This window comes from Cyanistes caeruleus, chromosome 2, assembly GCF_971803275.1.
Source record: "Cyanistes caeruleus chromosome 2, bCyaCae1.hap1.1, whole genome shotgun sequence".
NCBI lineage: Eukaryota > Metazoa > Chordata > Aves > Passeriformes > Paridae > Cyanistes > Cyanistes caeruleus.
The window spans coordinates 64324436-64339347 of NC_141702.1; the positions used below are offsets into that span (position 1 = coordinate 64324436).

General features: G+C 40.0%; 1 protein-coding gene across 11 annotated transcripts in view; it reads left to right on the top strand.

Annotated features, from left to right (window-relative positions):
* Positions 1 to 14912, top strand: part of MAP7 (microtubule associated protein 7) — a 104947-nt gene that overhangs the window by 86934 nt on the left and 3101 nt on the right. For 7 of the 11 annotated variants that reach the window (XM_086877496.1, XM_086877493.1, XM_086877489.1 and 4 more), the window contains 7 exons: positions 2568 to 2751; positions 4579 to 4771; positions 6223 to 6324; positions 6604 to 6654; positions 6750 to 6807; positions 9283 to 9424; positions 14577 to 14803. In XM_086877496.1, coding sequence (XP_086733622.1) covers positions 2568 to 2751; positions 4579 to 4771; positions 6223 to 6324; positions 6604 to 6654; positions 6750 to 6807; positions 9283 to 9424; positions 14577 to 14803 — 957 coding nt within the window. The remainder of the gene's footprint in view (positions 1 to 2567; positions 2752 to 4578; positions 4772 to 6222; positions 6325 to 6603; positions 6655 to 6749; positions 6808 to 9282; positions 9425 to 14576; positions 14804 to 14912) is intronic. The other 4 variants (XM_086877490.1, XM_086877494.1, XM_086877500.1 and 1 more) reach the window with 1 other exon arrangement.

The following is a 14912-nucleotide window of genomic DNA, read 5'->3' on the forward strand; positions in this document are numbered from 1 at the left end:
CCCAGATCCTACTACAAAAGGTGCAACCCCACAAAAAGGGTGGATGGATGTGTCTGTTGGCCATGGGCATGCAAAGGAGATTTAATTGCCACCTTTTGCTTGCTTCCTTTTCAGAAGAAAACTTCCTTTTAAGACCATTTCAGAGATGAGAACTTTGCATGTATTTACAAGTTATAGCCCTCCAGTACAAAGCACAGACCAGGCAAACCATCATGCTTGTCTGACTGTTTAGTTCAGGAGGAAGAGAGACTCCACTTCCTCGCAGTGTCAGTCAAAATTTGAGTTTGTGACAAGGTCTCTTAGTACTGAAACAGGTTATGTGTGATAAAAGTATTCAAAAGTCAAGCAGCTTGTATTCACAGCAAAGAATACAAACAAGAATATGAAGTGGAGACAAATGAAAGAGGAGAGTGCTATAGTTAGAGTGATGAGCAGCCCTTCAAATTGAATGTGTTCTCCCAAAGCCAGAGGAGGGCTTTGGCTGGGACCAAAGATGGAGACCTCAGGCAGAGCATTTTACATGTGAGGTTATAGGATGGCTTTGTACTGCCTGTGGAGCCCCCAGCTGCCAAAACTTATTTGCTGGTTGAATTCAAGGGTCTAGAGAGGTGCAAGTACAGCATTTGGGGCTAGAGGAATGTTGCTGATTTGCTAATTCTCCTGGGGCTGTGTTGCAGGTGAATACAGCTCATTCCCTACAGGTAACAGCACTGGCCTTTCACTGGTGTGGCTCTGCTGCCTGCTGGCCAGCAGCCAGGGGGTCAGCAGGTAGCAATTGCTGATGAAGCTGTTCAAGCTTTTGCAGGCAAATCTCACACACAACTTCACTAATGCCAATGAAGCTTTCAAGGTCTTTTGGGTGTTATCTGTTGTGACAGCAGGGCAGGTGTGCATTAAGCTGCTTGTTTTGCTGCCAACTTCAGCACCTGAGGCAAGAAGCGAGCCCCAAGCAGCACAAAGCTGTGCTCCCTTCAGAGCAACAGCCCTGCCTTGGCCCGTGTTAGTAAATTAAAAAGGGCTGAGGTGCAGGAACTCTGTCATTTATACTGTTTACAATTACAAAGGCTCTCTGGTATGTTTCTGATCCAGGCTGTAATTGCAGCTTCTCATTTTTTTACCTTCTGTCCCCAGGGCTACTAAGAGCATGGCTCTAAATGGCTCCCAAAATTCAGTGATCAAGTTGCTTACCTTTTTATATTTCAACATCCCAGAATTTTCTGAGTCCCAGCTATGTCTTGGAGGTCAGCCCGGGTCCGCACTGTTCCCTGGGGTCGGGCTGAATACCTGTTTTGGTAACGTGAGAGAATAGTGCTCCACTGAGCTAGTGCCAAACTGTGCCAGCTCACCTCAAGGCTAGAGAACAGGCCCCGGCACTCTTTAAATTACTGGTGTAGAAGTATCCTTTGAATTCATGGTCAAACCCTGGAGGAGTTATAGAAATACCTCTGTAGTTTTTAGCTGATAGAAGAGGAAAGCAGGGAGGTCTACAGATGGGAATTCAGCACAGAAAACAACTGAATTTATGTTTGTTTACATGATGAGGTATAGGAAGGGGGGAGTCAGGGAGGAAACCCCTCTTTAGAAGTTGTTAGTGATGTAAGGAAAATTGTCACATCCCAATATATTAGGGATGAAATATAGATTAGAAATGCAGATTTAAAGTCATCTGCTTGCTGGTCCTTGTGACTTATTTTACATATATATTACTGGGGTCAGAATCTGATTTCATTGACAGTTCAAAGTCTTCCCTCTCCATGTTTGCCTGCATTACCAGATGGGATTACTCTGGGAATGCTTCCTAACATTAGCTTGTGGGTCCCTGGTGTCCAGAGAAAAGGTGATGAGTCACTCTGTACCTGTGCTAGAGAATGGCAGGCAAACTTACAGAAATATGAACTAGCCTTTTACTTGAAAAAAACCTGTAACATCTTCTCTGCCACATGGACGAAAACTGGCCCTGAATAAAGAATTTATATGAAGGCACTGCTGAGATTTGAACACAAGCCACAGTTCACCAATTGTGTCAAAATTTAAAAAGTTGTGTCCCATGAGTTGCCTCAGGTTGGAGCAGCTGCAAAAAATGATGACAGCTGGCGTCCTACCCTTGGTGCAGATCACTTCAGGCAGCTGATCTTTGAGATCACCAAGTCACCAAAAATTCTGGCTCTGATCTTCAGATGTGGATGATGAGAAAGAAGAAAATATAATTTCACAATGTTTTATTTCTGCTCTTCAAACAGAATTGAGCAAGCTTAAGGAATGTGATGGTAGGGACTTGCTGAGCCAGCGTAACTCCTATTAAGCACCTGTCAGCATTTGTTCTGACAGAAAATTTGGTGTACACTTTCAGCTGCAGGTGCTTTCACATATCCTGCAAAACCAAACTTCTCTGAAGGTATGTGAACCTCTAGCATCTAGAAACATTCTCCTCCTCTGACTTATTTAAAAAACACATGAGCTTGAGAACACTTTGCAGTGCATTCAGAAGTATTTTCTGTTCCTTTCAAGAGAATGACATCTTGGCTACTGTGTCTGTACAAACTAATTTTCTTTCCCATTTGTTTCAGCAGCCAGCCCATCCCTACCTCCTGCTCCACCAGCTCTTTCTCCAGCTCCAGCACTGCCCAAGCCTTCTGCAGGTACAACTGACCCTGAAGAAGCAACAAGGCTGCTGACTGAAAAGAGGCGCCTTGCTCGTGAGCAGCGGGAACGGGAGGAGCAGGAAAGGAGGGAGAGAGAAGAGCTTGAAAGGTAATTCTAGGCCTCTGCAGTAGAGAAGATATGTTTTCAGCAGCTTCCTGTGTTTATTCTGCTGTTAAATTGCTGTATACGAAGCACAGCACTGAAGTGCAGGAGGCACAAGTTCCTCCCCAAAACCATATTTTCCTGTTGTTTTTTTCAGTTGGTGCAGTATATACCTAAGCAGATCTGTAAGGTTAAAACTTAGAATAAGTGGTGCTTTAAAAATAGGCCAGGAGGAGAGAGCAGATCCTTGCAGTTGTGATTTGTTGTTTCCTCAGAGATTAACAAAGCTGTGCTTTTTTTGTTCCCTCTAGCAAATTCTACATGGCTGTTTTCAACTTTGTGATCAGCACAGCCTCTTTGAGTTGTAAGATCTCTCTTGTGGGTGGTACTTCAGGTGTGCAGCTGTTGTGACTTGGACCTCTTAATTTTCTCATTTAAAATGAAGACATCCCCCACACCCTCCCAGCAGTTTTGGGGAGTAATTAATGTTACATCTCACTTTCTAATAGCAAATGAGTAGCCCATCTGGATACTCATGACTCTGGCTGCAGCGTAAGTTGAATGTTTTTTTAGAGGGCTGCCATGCCCCTGGAATTTGTTGGACTTCTTGATAGGAACAAGGCAGAACCAGTTAAAATAGCCTGGCTTTCCAAAAGGCTCAGAACACTGACCATCTCAAAAAGAGTTTTAAAGGAAAAAAAAAAGTTTCTGTGGCATAAGAGTAATACAGTGAATAAATATTATGACACAAAGATCAAAAATAAAAAGAAAAATCAGCTTTCACAGTGAAAGGAGTTGCCAGTGTCTGTGCAAAAAGAACTTGAAAGGAGTTGCGGCCAGCGAGATGTTGTTGGTCTTCAGTGAGATAAGTCAGTTGTGAATTTGAGACATATCTTATATTGTTGTGCTATAAAATGGAAGCTGAATTTCTTACATTTTATATTGAATTTTAATTCTTCCATTTTAATGGAAGCTGATAAGCATAGAAGAATGTGTGTAGGAAATAAATCTAACTTGACTCCTGGTGTTGGTCTCTGGCTGAATTATTTCTGAGGGAAGAGATCTTGTTTGGAGTTGAATATTTGAAAGTATCAGGTGAGTCATGGTTGACAAAGGAAATGAACTGTTACAAGTTAATAGAAACAAGAACAATATGAAAATGTCATTCTGAACTAATCAAGATAAATCTACAGTTTGAATGTTGTGTTTTATATTTTTTGTGATAATAAAATCAGTAAAACTAGAAAAATAAGTGCAGACAGACATCAAAGAAGGTAACAAGTACATAACAGTTTCCATGTGAAAATCTACTAAACAGGTGAGGATTCTTCAGCTGGGAAGATACACTAAAAAGTCCTAAATAATTTGGGAATCTTCAAAGGTGAAGAGGAAAAGTTAACTACTTCATAATACAAGGATGAGGGGCCATTAGTAAGGTTAGAAGGTAACCTTCAAAAATTGGCAGAATTAGGTACTTCTTTTTAAACAAGGAATCATTGCCATGAGGTGAGACGGGTGCCAGAAATGTGTACTGTTTCAGAATATGAAAGAGCAGAAAGTTTTGCAAAGTGTATTAATCAAAGGTTTTGATTCAGAAAGCATGCAAGCCATAGATTAGGTAGGGGTATGCTGGGGAAGTATTGGTGTTGCATTGCAAAGTTTTTTATATTCCTTAGGGCTTCATGTTTGGCCCCTGTGGGAAGCAGAACAGACAGCTTAGGAATAGGGCAGCAGTGCACCTTTATCAAGCAGGGCTGGATCAGGAACCTGGTGGTTTGGCTTTTCTCCCTACTTTTATTACCTGTTTTTCTTATGCTTTTTTCATGATTGCAGACAAAAGAAAGAAGAGTTGTCCCAGAGGATAGCTGAAGAAAGAGCTCGCCGCGAAGAGGAGGAAGCTCGCAGACAAGAAGCAGAAAAGCAAAGGAGGGATGCAGAGGAGCGGGAAAAGGAGGAACGACTGCGCCGCCAGGCAGAAGAGAGAGAGCAGAAGGAGAAAGAAGAGATGGAGCGCATTCAGAAACAAGTATGCTTCCCTCTTGGAATTTCTGGGCCAATCTAGTTGGCAGTGAAGTGGGTGAAGCAGCACCTCTTACATAGCATCTAAATTAGAGCAATATCTAAAATTTAAATGCTATCTGTTGGGACAGAGTTAATTCCATAGAAATGCAATTCCACACGTGGTATGGAGTTGAATTTTGAGGGGTTTTTTTCCTCTTTCACTTTACAATGTATTTAGAACAAATCCTTTCTTACTCCTCATAAACTGTGATGAAAAAAATCAATAGGGTTGTATTGGGGAATTTTGATAAATGCTGTTATACCAGAGAATTCTTTGTCCCAACAGTTACAGCAAGTCCAGATGCAAAGATAACTATTCACTGTGTTGGAGATGTAGTACTGCTGAGTTCTGGTCCTGTGTCAAATACTGCTTTTGTGTGGGGCTCGTGCGAAGGGATTGATTTAATCAAACCAAGGAGAACCTTTATCTGGCCCAGTACTCCTGAAATCAGAGTAGCTAGTCAAAAGACATATGCTAATAAATGAAAATTTTTCAAGTGCTTTCATTTTTGATGGGCATAATGTTGGTTTACTGACTTCAGGAGAGGCTGTGGTAAGCATTCTGGATAAGATTCTTTCCTTCTCACATGTCCTCTTACTTCTTGCATGTACTTTATTCTTCCACAATCCAACACTTCAATTTGCCTTGTAGACACGAGGTTTTCTTCTGGTGTACAAATGTGTGCTTCTGATAATAAATGTTTAAAGGATTGTGTTAGTGAATATAGCTGAGAAACTCCATTCTTCTTTTTCAGAAGATGTGTGCTACTTTCTTTGAAATGTTAAACTGAGGCTTAACTCAGTTTAGCACTCAGAGACAGCACGTGGCCAAGGCTTTTTTGGATGCTAGAGATGCAAAAAATGATCTATTGTAGTAGTTCCATCATATAACAGTGTCATGGTCAGGGAGAAAGGCCCCTCTACGGTATATTCCAGACAAATTTTGCATTTAATTAAAGAAGCAGAAATGGAAAGTTTGTGCAAATGGGCCTGTGGCTGTTTGCCCTTGGTCTCATTGAACAGTTACTCTGTCGGCCAAACAAAACATTCTACTGCCTTTATTTTACTCTCAAAAATATTAACCACACAAAAAAATTGATCTCTCCAATACTTTCCTGGCTGCTGTTTTAATGCTGAAGGCTAGAAAATTCGTTCCTGATTTGTCATCTGGTGTGTTCTGGAATGGGCACAGAACCAAACATGATGTCCCTTGTTTAGTTATTCTCTCCTAATGCTACTCAAAACACGGCGATTAATCAAGAAATGCGCAATTCTGTCTGAAAAGATTTTTGGTGATTTGTCAACCCCAAAAGTGTCCTTTCAGAGTGTTGCAGATATGCATAATTAGGCACAGGCTGTAAAACTGTCCTTAAATAGTAAATTATTCCTCATTTCTTTTTTTTACCACCAACATAGAAAGAAGAGGAAGCTCGCCTGCGGGAAGAGGCCGAGAGGATTCGATTAGAACGTGAAAAGCATTTCCAAAGAGAAGAGCAAGAGCGCTTGGAAAGGAAGAAGGTAACTCAGTCCATGCAGAGAAACTGTGATTGGTTTTGCCTTAGCAGTCTGTTTTCGCTTCAGCAGTAGGGAGTAAATGATAGAAATGTGCTCTCAGAAAGGCTCAGTCCTCATTGGCCTGATGCGACAATGAAGGGAATATTGCCAGCAGTAATAAATAATGCATTTTTTTGCAATAAACAGATACAGCTGATAAATGACAAGCAGTTGTGGTTTGGGAGACAGATATTCAAATTAATGCCAGCAAACATTGTTTTACCCCTTTACATTTCATTGTAGAGGCTTGAGGAGATCATGAGGAGAACTAGGCGTGTAGAAGCCGTAGATAAGGTCAGTGCTGCTACTTAACATGTGTAAATATTGAACACATTTCTGTTTTTTCCTTAGTGCCATTTTTAATTTACAAAATTGTCCTTCCTTTGTAGAAATCCAATGACCAGCAAAATGGACATATATCAAAGGCAAATATTACTGGAGAAGCAGGTATTGTGTTTAACTGTGCCCTGACCAGAACAGGTGAATAAATGCCTACTGAGCACTATGATTTGAGAAACAGTTCTGAAACCTGGCACACTAATTGCAGTAAAAAAATCTATGAGAGGAGTATAAATGAAATCTTAGCAGACATTAATTACTTAGCCTTTCTGTATAGTTAGTTACCCATTACTAAATGAATCCAGTGTTTTAACAACTTCGTCACATTGGTCTTTAGCAAAAATAAATTTTATTAACAAGTTTAAATATTTATAAAGTGAAAAGAAATTATTTTGTGATTTGGATCACAAAATAAACTGACTGTACAGTTTGTTTCTTATGTTATTTCGGATGTGGTTGTTGCAGATTTACTCCATTTTCTTAAAAGATTATTTCTTCTTAGTCATCAAAACAAAGCATTCATCGTTCTAAACATCTCCCTTCCTTTCTTCCACACTTCTTTCTTTCACACCTGCTGCCTTATTCACTTGGTCTTCATTTCTTTTTTTGACAAAACTGACCTACTACAAAAGCTTTGTCTTGTCACACCCACACTCTCTTACCCTTTCCTTCTACTACATTCCCTCTATCTTTATTTCTTTTTAGGTTATTTTCTATATAAGACTTTAATACTTACAATAAAGGAAGAAAAATAAAATGTAGTCTATATTCAACAGTTGCCAGGTATGAATTAGCACTGTTTAAAGATACTGAAGTCAAGCTTTCAAATAGCTTCTCTTATTGTAGCATAACATAATAAATCTTAAATTAATCTTTTGCTCCTTTGTATTTGGATTGAGTAACAGGGAAGACAGCAGCCCTGACTAATGGATGACATTCTTTTCTTGATTTTTGAAGTGAACCCTATAATTAGTTCTGTCAGGAAACCTTTTGATGCAGATTTTATTACCTGTGTTTATTTGTTTACATATTATCTTGGGGAAAAAAGTTTGTGAGGCATTAATACAGGACTCATCTGGGATGTTATCTTTGTCTTTGGGCACTGTTGAAGGTATTGTAATACATTTAAAGAATTCACAAAACTATAAAGGGTTCTACAACCTTTGGCTAGTGATTTCCCTCTAGAGATAGATGAGAAGTAGTCTTCTATCAGTTTCCTAAGGCAGAGGAGACTTTGGATCTCCATTTCCCCAGGCCCAAGAGAAGGCCGGAGTCTTGGAGTGACTGAATAAAGAGAAAACTGCTCTCAGCCTCAGGGCTGTTCAACTATTTGACTTTGCATTATCTATATGTGCCATTGAGTTAAAGGTATGAATTACTGGGCATATTCCAGCCACATGAATTTCTGTATTGCACTTTAACAGACCTCTGACTCTCCACAAACAGTTTGGTTTTAAATTTTTTTCTTAAGTCTTACTGTTAGCCAGAACCTGAGGAAACATTTATGGGAATATTGGAATGGCCAAATCACACAATGAAAAAAAATCTGTCACCTTTTTTTCATTTATATGGCCTCTGCTTCAAAATGTGAGGTTGTTCTGCATTTACAAACAACTTTTTCTTATGTTTTTTCCTTCTGAACATTAAAGAAAATATATTTTCCTGTTATTTCATTTGTAGAAGCACAGAAACCTCTATTTCTAGTATCTTCCATATAAAAACTTTGCCAAAGATCAGACTAAGACATTCAGTATAAAAATTTTCAGCCCAAACATTTGGAGTACAGTGAAATAGAGCAGCTGAAGGGGGGGGCTTAGCAGATGAAGTTTTGGGTAATGTAGATAGAAGTGTCCAATACTATGAATACTGAATTGTCCTTGCAATTACTGTAGCAGATGTTAGCAGGGTGGGGTGCAGTTGCTTCGTTTTACTGACCTGTATATGAATAGAGTGACTCTAGATACAACGCAGAAGGCTGTAGTTGTACTTTAAAAGAAAACCACAAGGCAGGCCAGAAACGTGTGTCACATGGTCTCAGCATGAGGGACAAGGATAATCTCATTTTATGTTGCTCTCTGCAATGTTTTATAGTAGTAACTTGGTACTTATTGAAAGAAGTGTCCTTCCCAATGGAGATATTTTTTTCCTTGATTTCCTTTTGAGTCACTGGAATCAAGAAATACCAGTACATGGAATTAGCAACATCCAAGTTCTTCTCTATTCCATTCTCTGTTGCTACTTGAAAAGTGACAACATAACATTCTATCAGATCCAGCCTCTTTTGCCCACTGGCTTATATGTTGGAATTGTACATATGAGTGTAAAATGTTTGTTCTTGTTCACAAAGCTATGGCTTTGAAATCTGTGAAGTTTACTTTGGACCTGAAACAGGGTTTGTGTGCCCAAAAAGTGGACAAAGGAGATGGGGCTGGGTAGAGAGAGCGGGGAGGGCTGTGGGAACCGTATCTTTTTTAGAACTGTAACTCTCCTTGGCTATGCTGCCTTTTGTAGAAAATATTTCACCCTAATCTATGGGGTAGATGCTGCTGCTTGGTTTTCTGAAAGCCTGTATTCTCTGCCCAGTTGCAGCCAGCCCTGCGTCTCCGTCGGAGCCTGCAGCAGGGCCTCAGCTCCAGCACGCAGCACTGCCACCTCCGCACAACGGGACCCCGGCCGCCTGCACCCGCGTGGTGCTGCCGCAGCAGCCCCCTGGAAACGTGGACAGGTAAAACATCCACAGGTGGCAGGGAGCTATGTTTGGAGGATGGGGGCTGCTAGAGTAATAAATTATATTCATGTCCGTGAGTTCATTAACTGAGTAAGAGGCAGCTGTTCAATCTGCCTTGTTCCCTGGTTTTTATCATTTCCTGTGCTCAGAAAAGAACTTTATTGTATTTCAAGTAGCAGTAACTGATTTTTGCTAACTGACTGGGAAAAATGTAAAAAAAAAATAGTCTTTGCAGTGTTTGGAACAATGTGTTTGGCAGCAATTATTACATTTATTGAAACTTAATGGAAAGGGAATTTTTTTTCTGTTCCTTTCCCTGATTAAGCTTCATAAAACCCACTCTGGGCTTGCACTGCTTATTTTCTTAATTCAAATAATGAATACTGTGCTTTCAGCCTAGATGTTTTGATTTCTAAACTGCTTGAAATATTAGCAGTGGTGTTATAGATACGTCCTTGGTGTGAGATATGGGACTAGTCACTTTGGTTATGCATTAAAAAAATACCTTTGTTCCTCATAAGGAGTATTTGGGGAGGCAGATATTATACATTGGGAGCTCTCTGTAGCCATGAAGCAAGTCACTCAGACTTTGAGAAATTGTTGAAAAGCTTGAAACCTCAGTATTGAACTGAGTGACATTCGTTACATAAGCATGAGCTGTCAGTTATTTTAATGTTAGTGATGCAGAAAGCCAAATAATCTTGCAGTCCTTTCATGTTTTATGCAGGTAGTGCCAGAATATGCATGGAAAAACTTGAATGTGGGAAACCATTGTGCAGTCTGCAATGGATAGCATGCTTCAGGGTGTGATTGGCACTAATTGAAGGAGGAATTTGCCCTTTCTCAATCCCTCCATATGCCTGGGGGATCTTAGCCTGCTGTCATGCTGACAAGGATGCTTCTGCTGAGAGAAGTTCTGTCAGTGACACTGAGGTGCATTGGATGAGCTGCATGGAGCTGCCTCATAATTGTCTTGGGCAGCTATTAAGATGTTAATCACTCCCAGCCTTTCAAGCACCTTGATGTTTGAAATATAAAATGTGCCACACTAATGAGTGTTGTCTGGCACCATTATAATCTGCATGGAAGGAACCTCAGAATGCCCACAGTGAAGAATGAATAAGTGAGATTGAAGAGCACTGACAAAAGTAGGAAGAGCATGTAAGGTTGTGGAAAGTAAATCTGGCATGCCAGGTTGGAATGTGTTTGCTTCAGAGGTACATCCACAGTGACTGGGAAGGTGAAGCCTGAAGCACTTGACTGAAACCCATAGATTTTGTCACATGGTAAAAGCCACAGGTGCCAACACCACTGCTACTGCATCTTGTGTGCTGTGGTTGTCTGGTGTCCAGATACACCTGACATGGTAGCACACACAGGGGCAGTGGGAGCAGCTTGTCTCCTGAGTCAGCACCTCACTCTAGCCCTCAGCAAGATTTAGCTTTTCTCTGGAAAAGACTTCATCATGTTTTAAGGGCAAAAGTGCTGAGATTACTGACCAGAAGTTAAAAAGGTGTTACCTGGGGAGCTTGTGTCACGTGTTTGTGTGGGTGAGAGGATGGAGTGATGCAGAACCATACAGCTGTCTAATCCATAGCCCACTTAGAGATTTTTGCTTGTGCTCCATTCACTAATTCTTTGCCCAAGATAGATCATGCCTGCTACTTCTTTGAAAAAGTAATTTCAGTACAGTGGTTTATGTTAACAGCGCTTTCCTTATGGTGCTTACTCTGTAATTCCTCTTTCCTGTGCTGTTTTCTACAAACACTTGCAATGAAGTGCAAAACACCTCAGTGAGCACAGTTCACCTCACATGTCTCCATCCTGTGTGCGTGGAGCTGGGTCTGGGTAGGTTAGATAACTAGTTTTTAGAAATATATAGTTGGTCTGGGTGATTGCCTTCATATCTTGTCCTGGAAAAGAAAGCTCCTCAGTGCTGGCTGGTTTCAGAGTTGCTGTCTCAGTGGATTAAAAATATGCACCATTTATTTAAATTCAGAAATCTGGGATATATTTTGCTGTTTATGTCTGTCTATGTCTCCTCAACAAAACTCCTCTCAATAAATTAGGTGACTGACATTGTCCTTTAGATCAGAAATAGTAGCTGTGATTAATATTTTGGCATTTTTTAAAGGCTTGCAATTCTGTATTTTTTTTTTTCCTATTCAGTGTTGATTTTTGATGAATGATCGGAAACGGATATACTGAATTCTGGCCTTTATTTTTTAGTCCCTTCAAATTCTGATTTTAGACTGTCTACATAGAGTTTTGGCTAAAATTATCTACAATATATCTAATTTTCAGTAATTCTAAATTTTTTGGACGTTCCAGTTCCTTTAATTGAACTTGCTTTTCTTTTCTCAACATCCTCCAGTCAATCTTGTTAATATTGATGTGTCCAGGTCAAAATGTGAAGCTGCAGAGATACTTTTCAGCTGTCATGGAGATGTCCTTCAGATGTTTGCAAGACTGTTATGTTTGGAAATGCACTCTGAACAACTCGGGCAACATTTTTTCCTCTGTTACACAAGTGTCTTGCTACATACACGCTTATGGAATATGTTAGAATGTCAAAATTACCCAGTTCTTTCTGCAATATTGCATGCCTGAAAAGGATATCTCTGGTGTTGTAGTAGACACTTAGACAACATTAAAATGTAACACACAGTGAGAACAGCTGTAGCTGGTCAAAACCCCTTTTTTATTTTTTGTGTTCTTTGTTTTAATGGCCTGTAGCACAATGTAAAGGAAAAAAAAAAGATAATTACCAGGAGATCCTCTAGCCAGTGAAGGGTTGCTAAGCATTGTGGTCCAAATGCAACCAAGTAGTCCCTAAGCTGCTAATTAGCAGATGCTGAAGGGCATACCAATCTCCTAGGAATTTATCTAATCTCCTTTTGAGTTTGTGGCCTCTAAGATGTCCAGTGGAAATTAATTCCACTGTTCTATTTTTCCCTTTGTTTTGTCTAAATTTGCTCCTCTAGTAATTAGGTAGATCAAGCAGCATAGAATCTAGAAGATTTTACCCCACAAAATTTAGAATATTTATAGTCCTGATTTCCTTTTCTGTACCCCCTTTGTGATTGTAGACTACACTGTCTCAAAAGACATTGTTCAAGTCTGAACAAATCTTACTTTAACTTCATGTGTCCTACTGGTAGTGCAATGACACATAAATAAGAAATATGAAGAATTCTTCATTCACTAAGTCAGCTGATAAATTGGGTAAAAAAATTCTGTTTGCAGAAGCAAGAGGCTTGTCCTTATATTGCTCTAATACTTGTTGAATTTATATGAATATATATGTTTAATTTATATGAATGGGCTGTTACTCTCTTCCCACCTCTTTCTTACCCCATTCATCAAATTTCGCATGTTATCCTTGCTCTGGTACGGTTATTGGCAGTAAATGGGGATAAAATAAGTAACAAGATACCTTATAGTGAAAATTAACCTAATGACTGTACATGGCAGAGCAGGTTTTAATAAAGCATTTCACAGATTCTGCTCCTCATCTTACAGATGTGGCTCTCTGGCACAAAAGGATATGACTTAGGAGCTCTCCCAGGCAGCCAGCAGGGTTTCTATGCCTGCTTTCAAACTCAGTGCAGTGAAACATATTTTTCACTTTGAAATTTTCCCAGCATATCCACAAATGAAAAAAAAAAAAAAAAAAGGTATTGTCTTTCTGACAAAAGAACTGGTAATGGTTTGGAAAACTGGGAAGGCTTGATATGAACACCAGTGTGTGATTCTCACAGGATATCTGGGCGTTGGATAAATCCACTTTGAAAAGAGCAATGATTTTTTTTTTTTTTTTTTTTCTCTCTTGGAGAATACTGTAAAATAATTCTTTAACCGTTTATGCAAAGTTGTACACATAAAGAAGCCAGAAAATTAAAATATACTGTATGCCAATTACAAGCAGGTTCCTTTTTAAATGTGCTGTCAGAAAATTAGCCTGTGAAACCAAACCTGCTGAGAAATAGCCTGAGGATAGCCAACTTCCAATCTAGGAAAATTGCATCTGTGCCTTTGTGGCTGAAACATTTCCAAACAACCTGAACAGTTGTGATGTGGTCCAAACAGGGAATAGGTACCCAGGATTGTCAGGATCTAACTGTTGAGGGCTTTAGAAAGCACCTGTGGAAGAACACAAGATTTTTGAGTTATTTGTTGAGTACTTGCTCTTGCATGAGGAGCTTATGGTCCCATTACGGTTAACCTGATATCACTCCTGTTATCCTTAGTTTCTCCTCTCTGGCAGGATAGGACGTGCCATTTGCAGAGTCAGAAGGATTTGACAATGCAGCACCTAATAAAGGGGTTGGGAGGGGAGGATGAAGGCTGAGACATGAGCAAGTATTGTCTGGGGAGAGTACGTGTAAATGCAGAGTGTGCCTGTGCTGCTCTTAACTGGGGGAGATGTACAAGGGCTTGCTCATAAGGGTTCTTTCTCACATGAGAGATGGAAAATTGAAGTGCAGATTGACATAAGGGACTCTGGGAGAGGGCTCTTTTGGCTTGGACATGATCCACAGGAGAAGTATGGAGCTGGGTAGAGCCTTGGAAATGACCCCTAAGATCTTGTATGGGAGAAGGGACTGAAAGGAGCACTATATTGACAAGGGAGTTTTTCCTCTGGATCAGTGGGATATAGAAGCAGCTGCTCCAGAACTGGTGGCAGGAGGTGATCCAAGAAATAATAAAAATAACAATGATCTTATCCAAGGGCAATTACATTGATTTGCAATAAGAGGAAGGGTACAATGAAAGTTATGAGATCTGAAAAAGCTGTTAGGGGCTGTAAATTGCATTATGTGGGTGTTTCTGCACAGGTTTCATTACTGATTCCCATTGCAGTTGCTTCTCAGACTGCAGCGTCCACACCCACAGTACCCTGTAGTTCTGGCTATCATGTAGCCAAAAGTAACTAGTATCCCATGGGTCTGAGGGAAGGAATATCACGTACTTGGCTGCAAAACCAATTTTTAATACTGTGGTAGAAGCATAGTTTTGTTTTCACTGGCTAAAAGAATGTTTGGGATTGATGCATGCCTCTCTTCAACTTGTGCTTTTGCTTTGAGGATGACTAAATTTCTGTTCTAGATAAAGTATGTAAAAAAAAATGTCTGTGTTTCTCTTTCAGCAATCTCAATCCAGAGAAAAGTGCAAATGAAAACGGAATGTCTATGCAGAATGATAACTTTGAAGAGATCATGAACCTGCCTCTTGGTTCTAAACCATCCCGGCTGGATGCTATGAACAATGATGGCAGCAATAGTCCCGAAATTCCTTTGAATCCAATTCTAGCCTTTGAAGATAAGGGGACTCTTTTGCCTCAGGTAGATAGTGTTCAAACACATCAAACAGCAGGTAGGTTTGCTGTGGTTCACTAACACTTGTAATTTGTTGTAACTGACAGAGGTCCCAAAGCTCTCAATTAATAGAAGTTGATTCATTTAAGCATTTTTATACTCCTTTT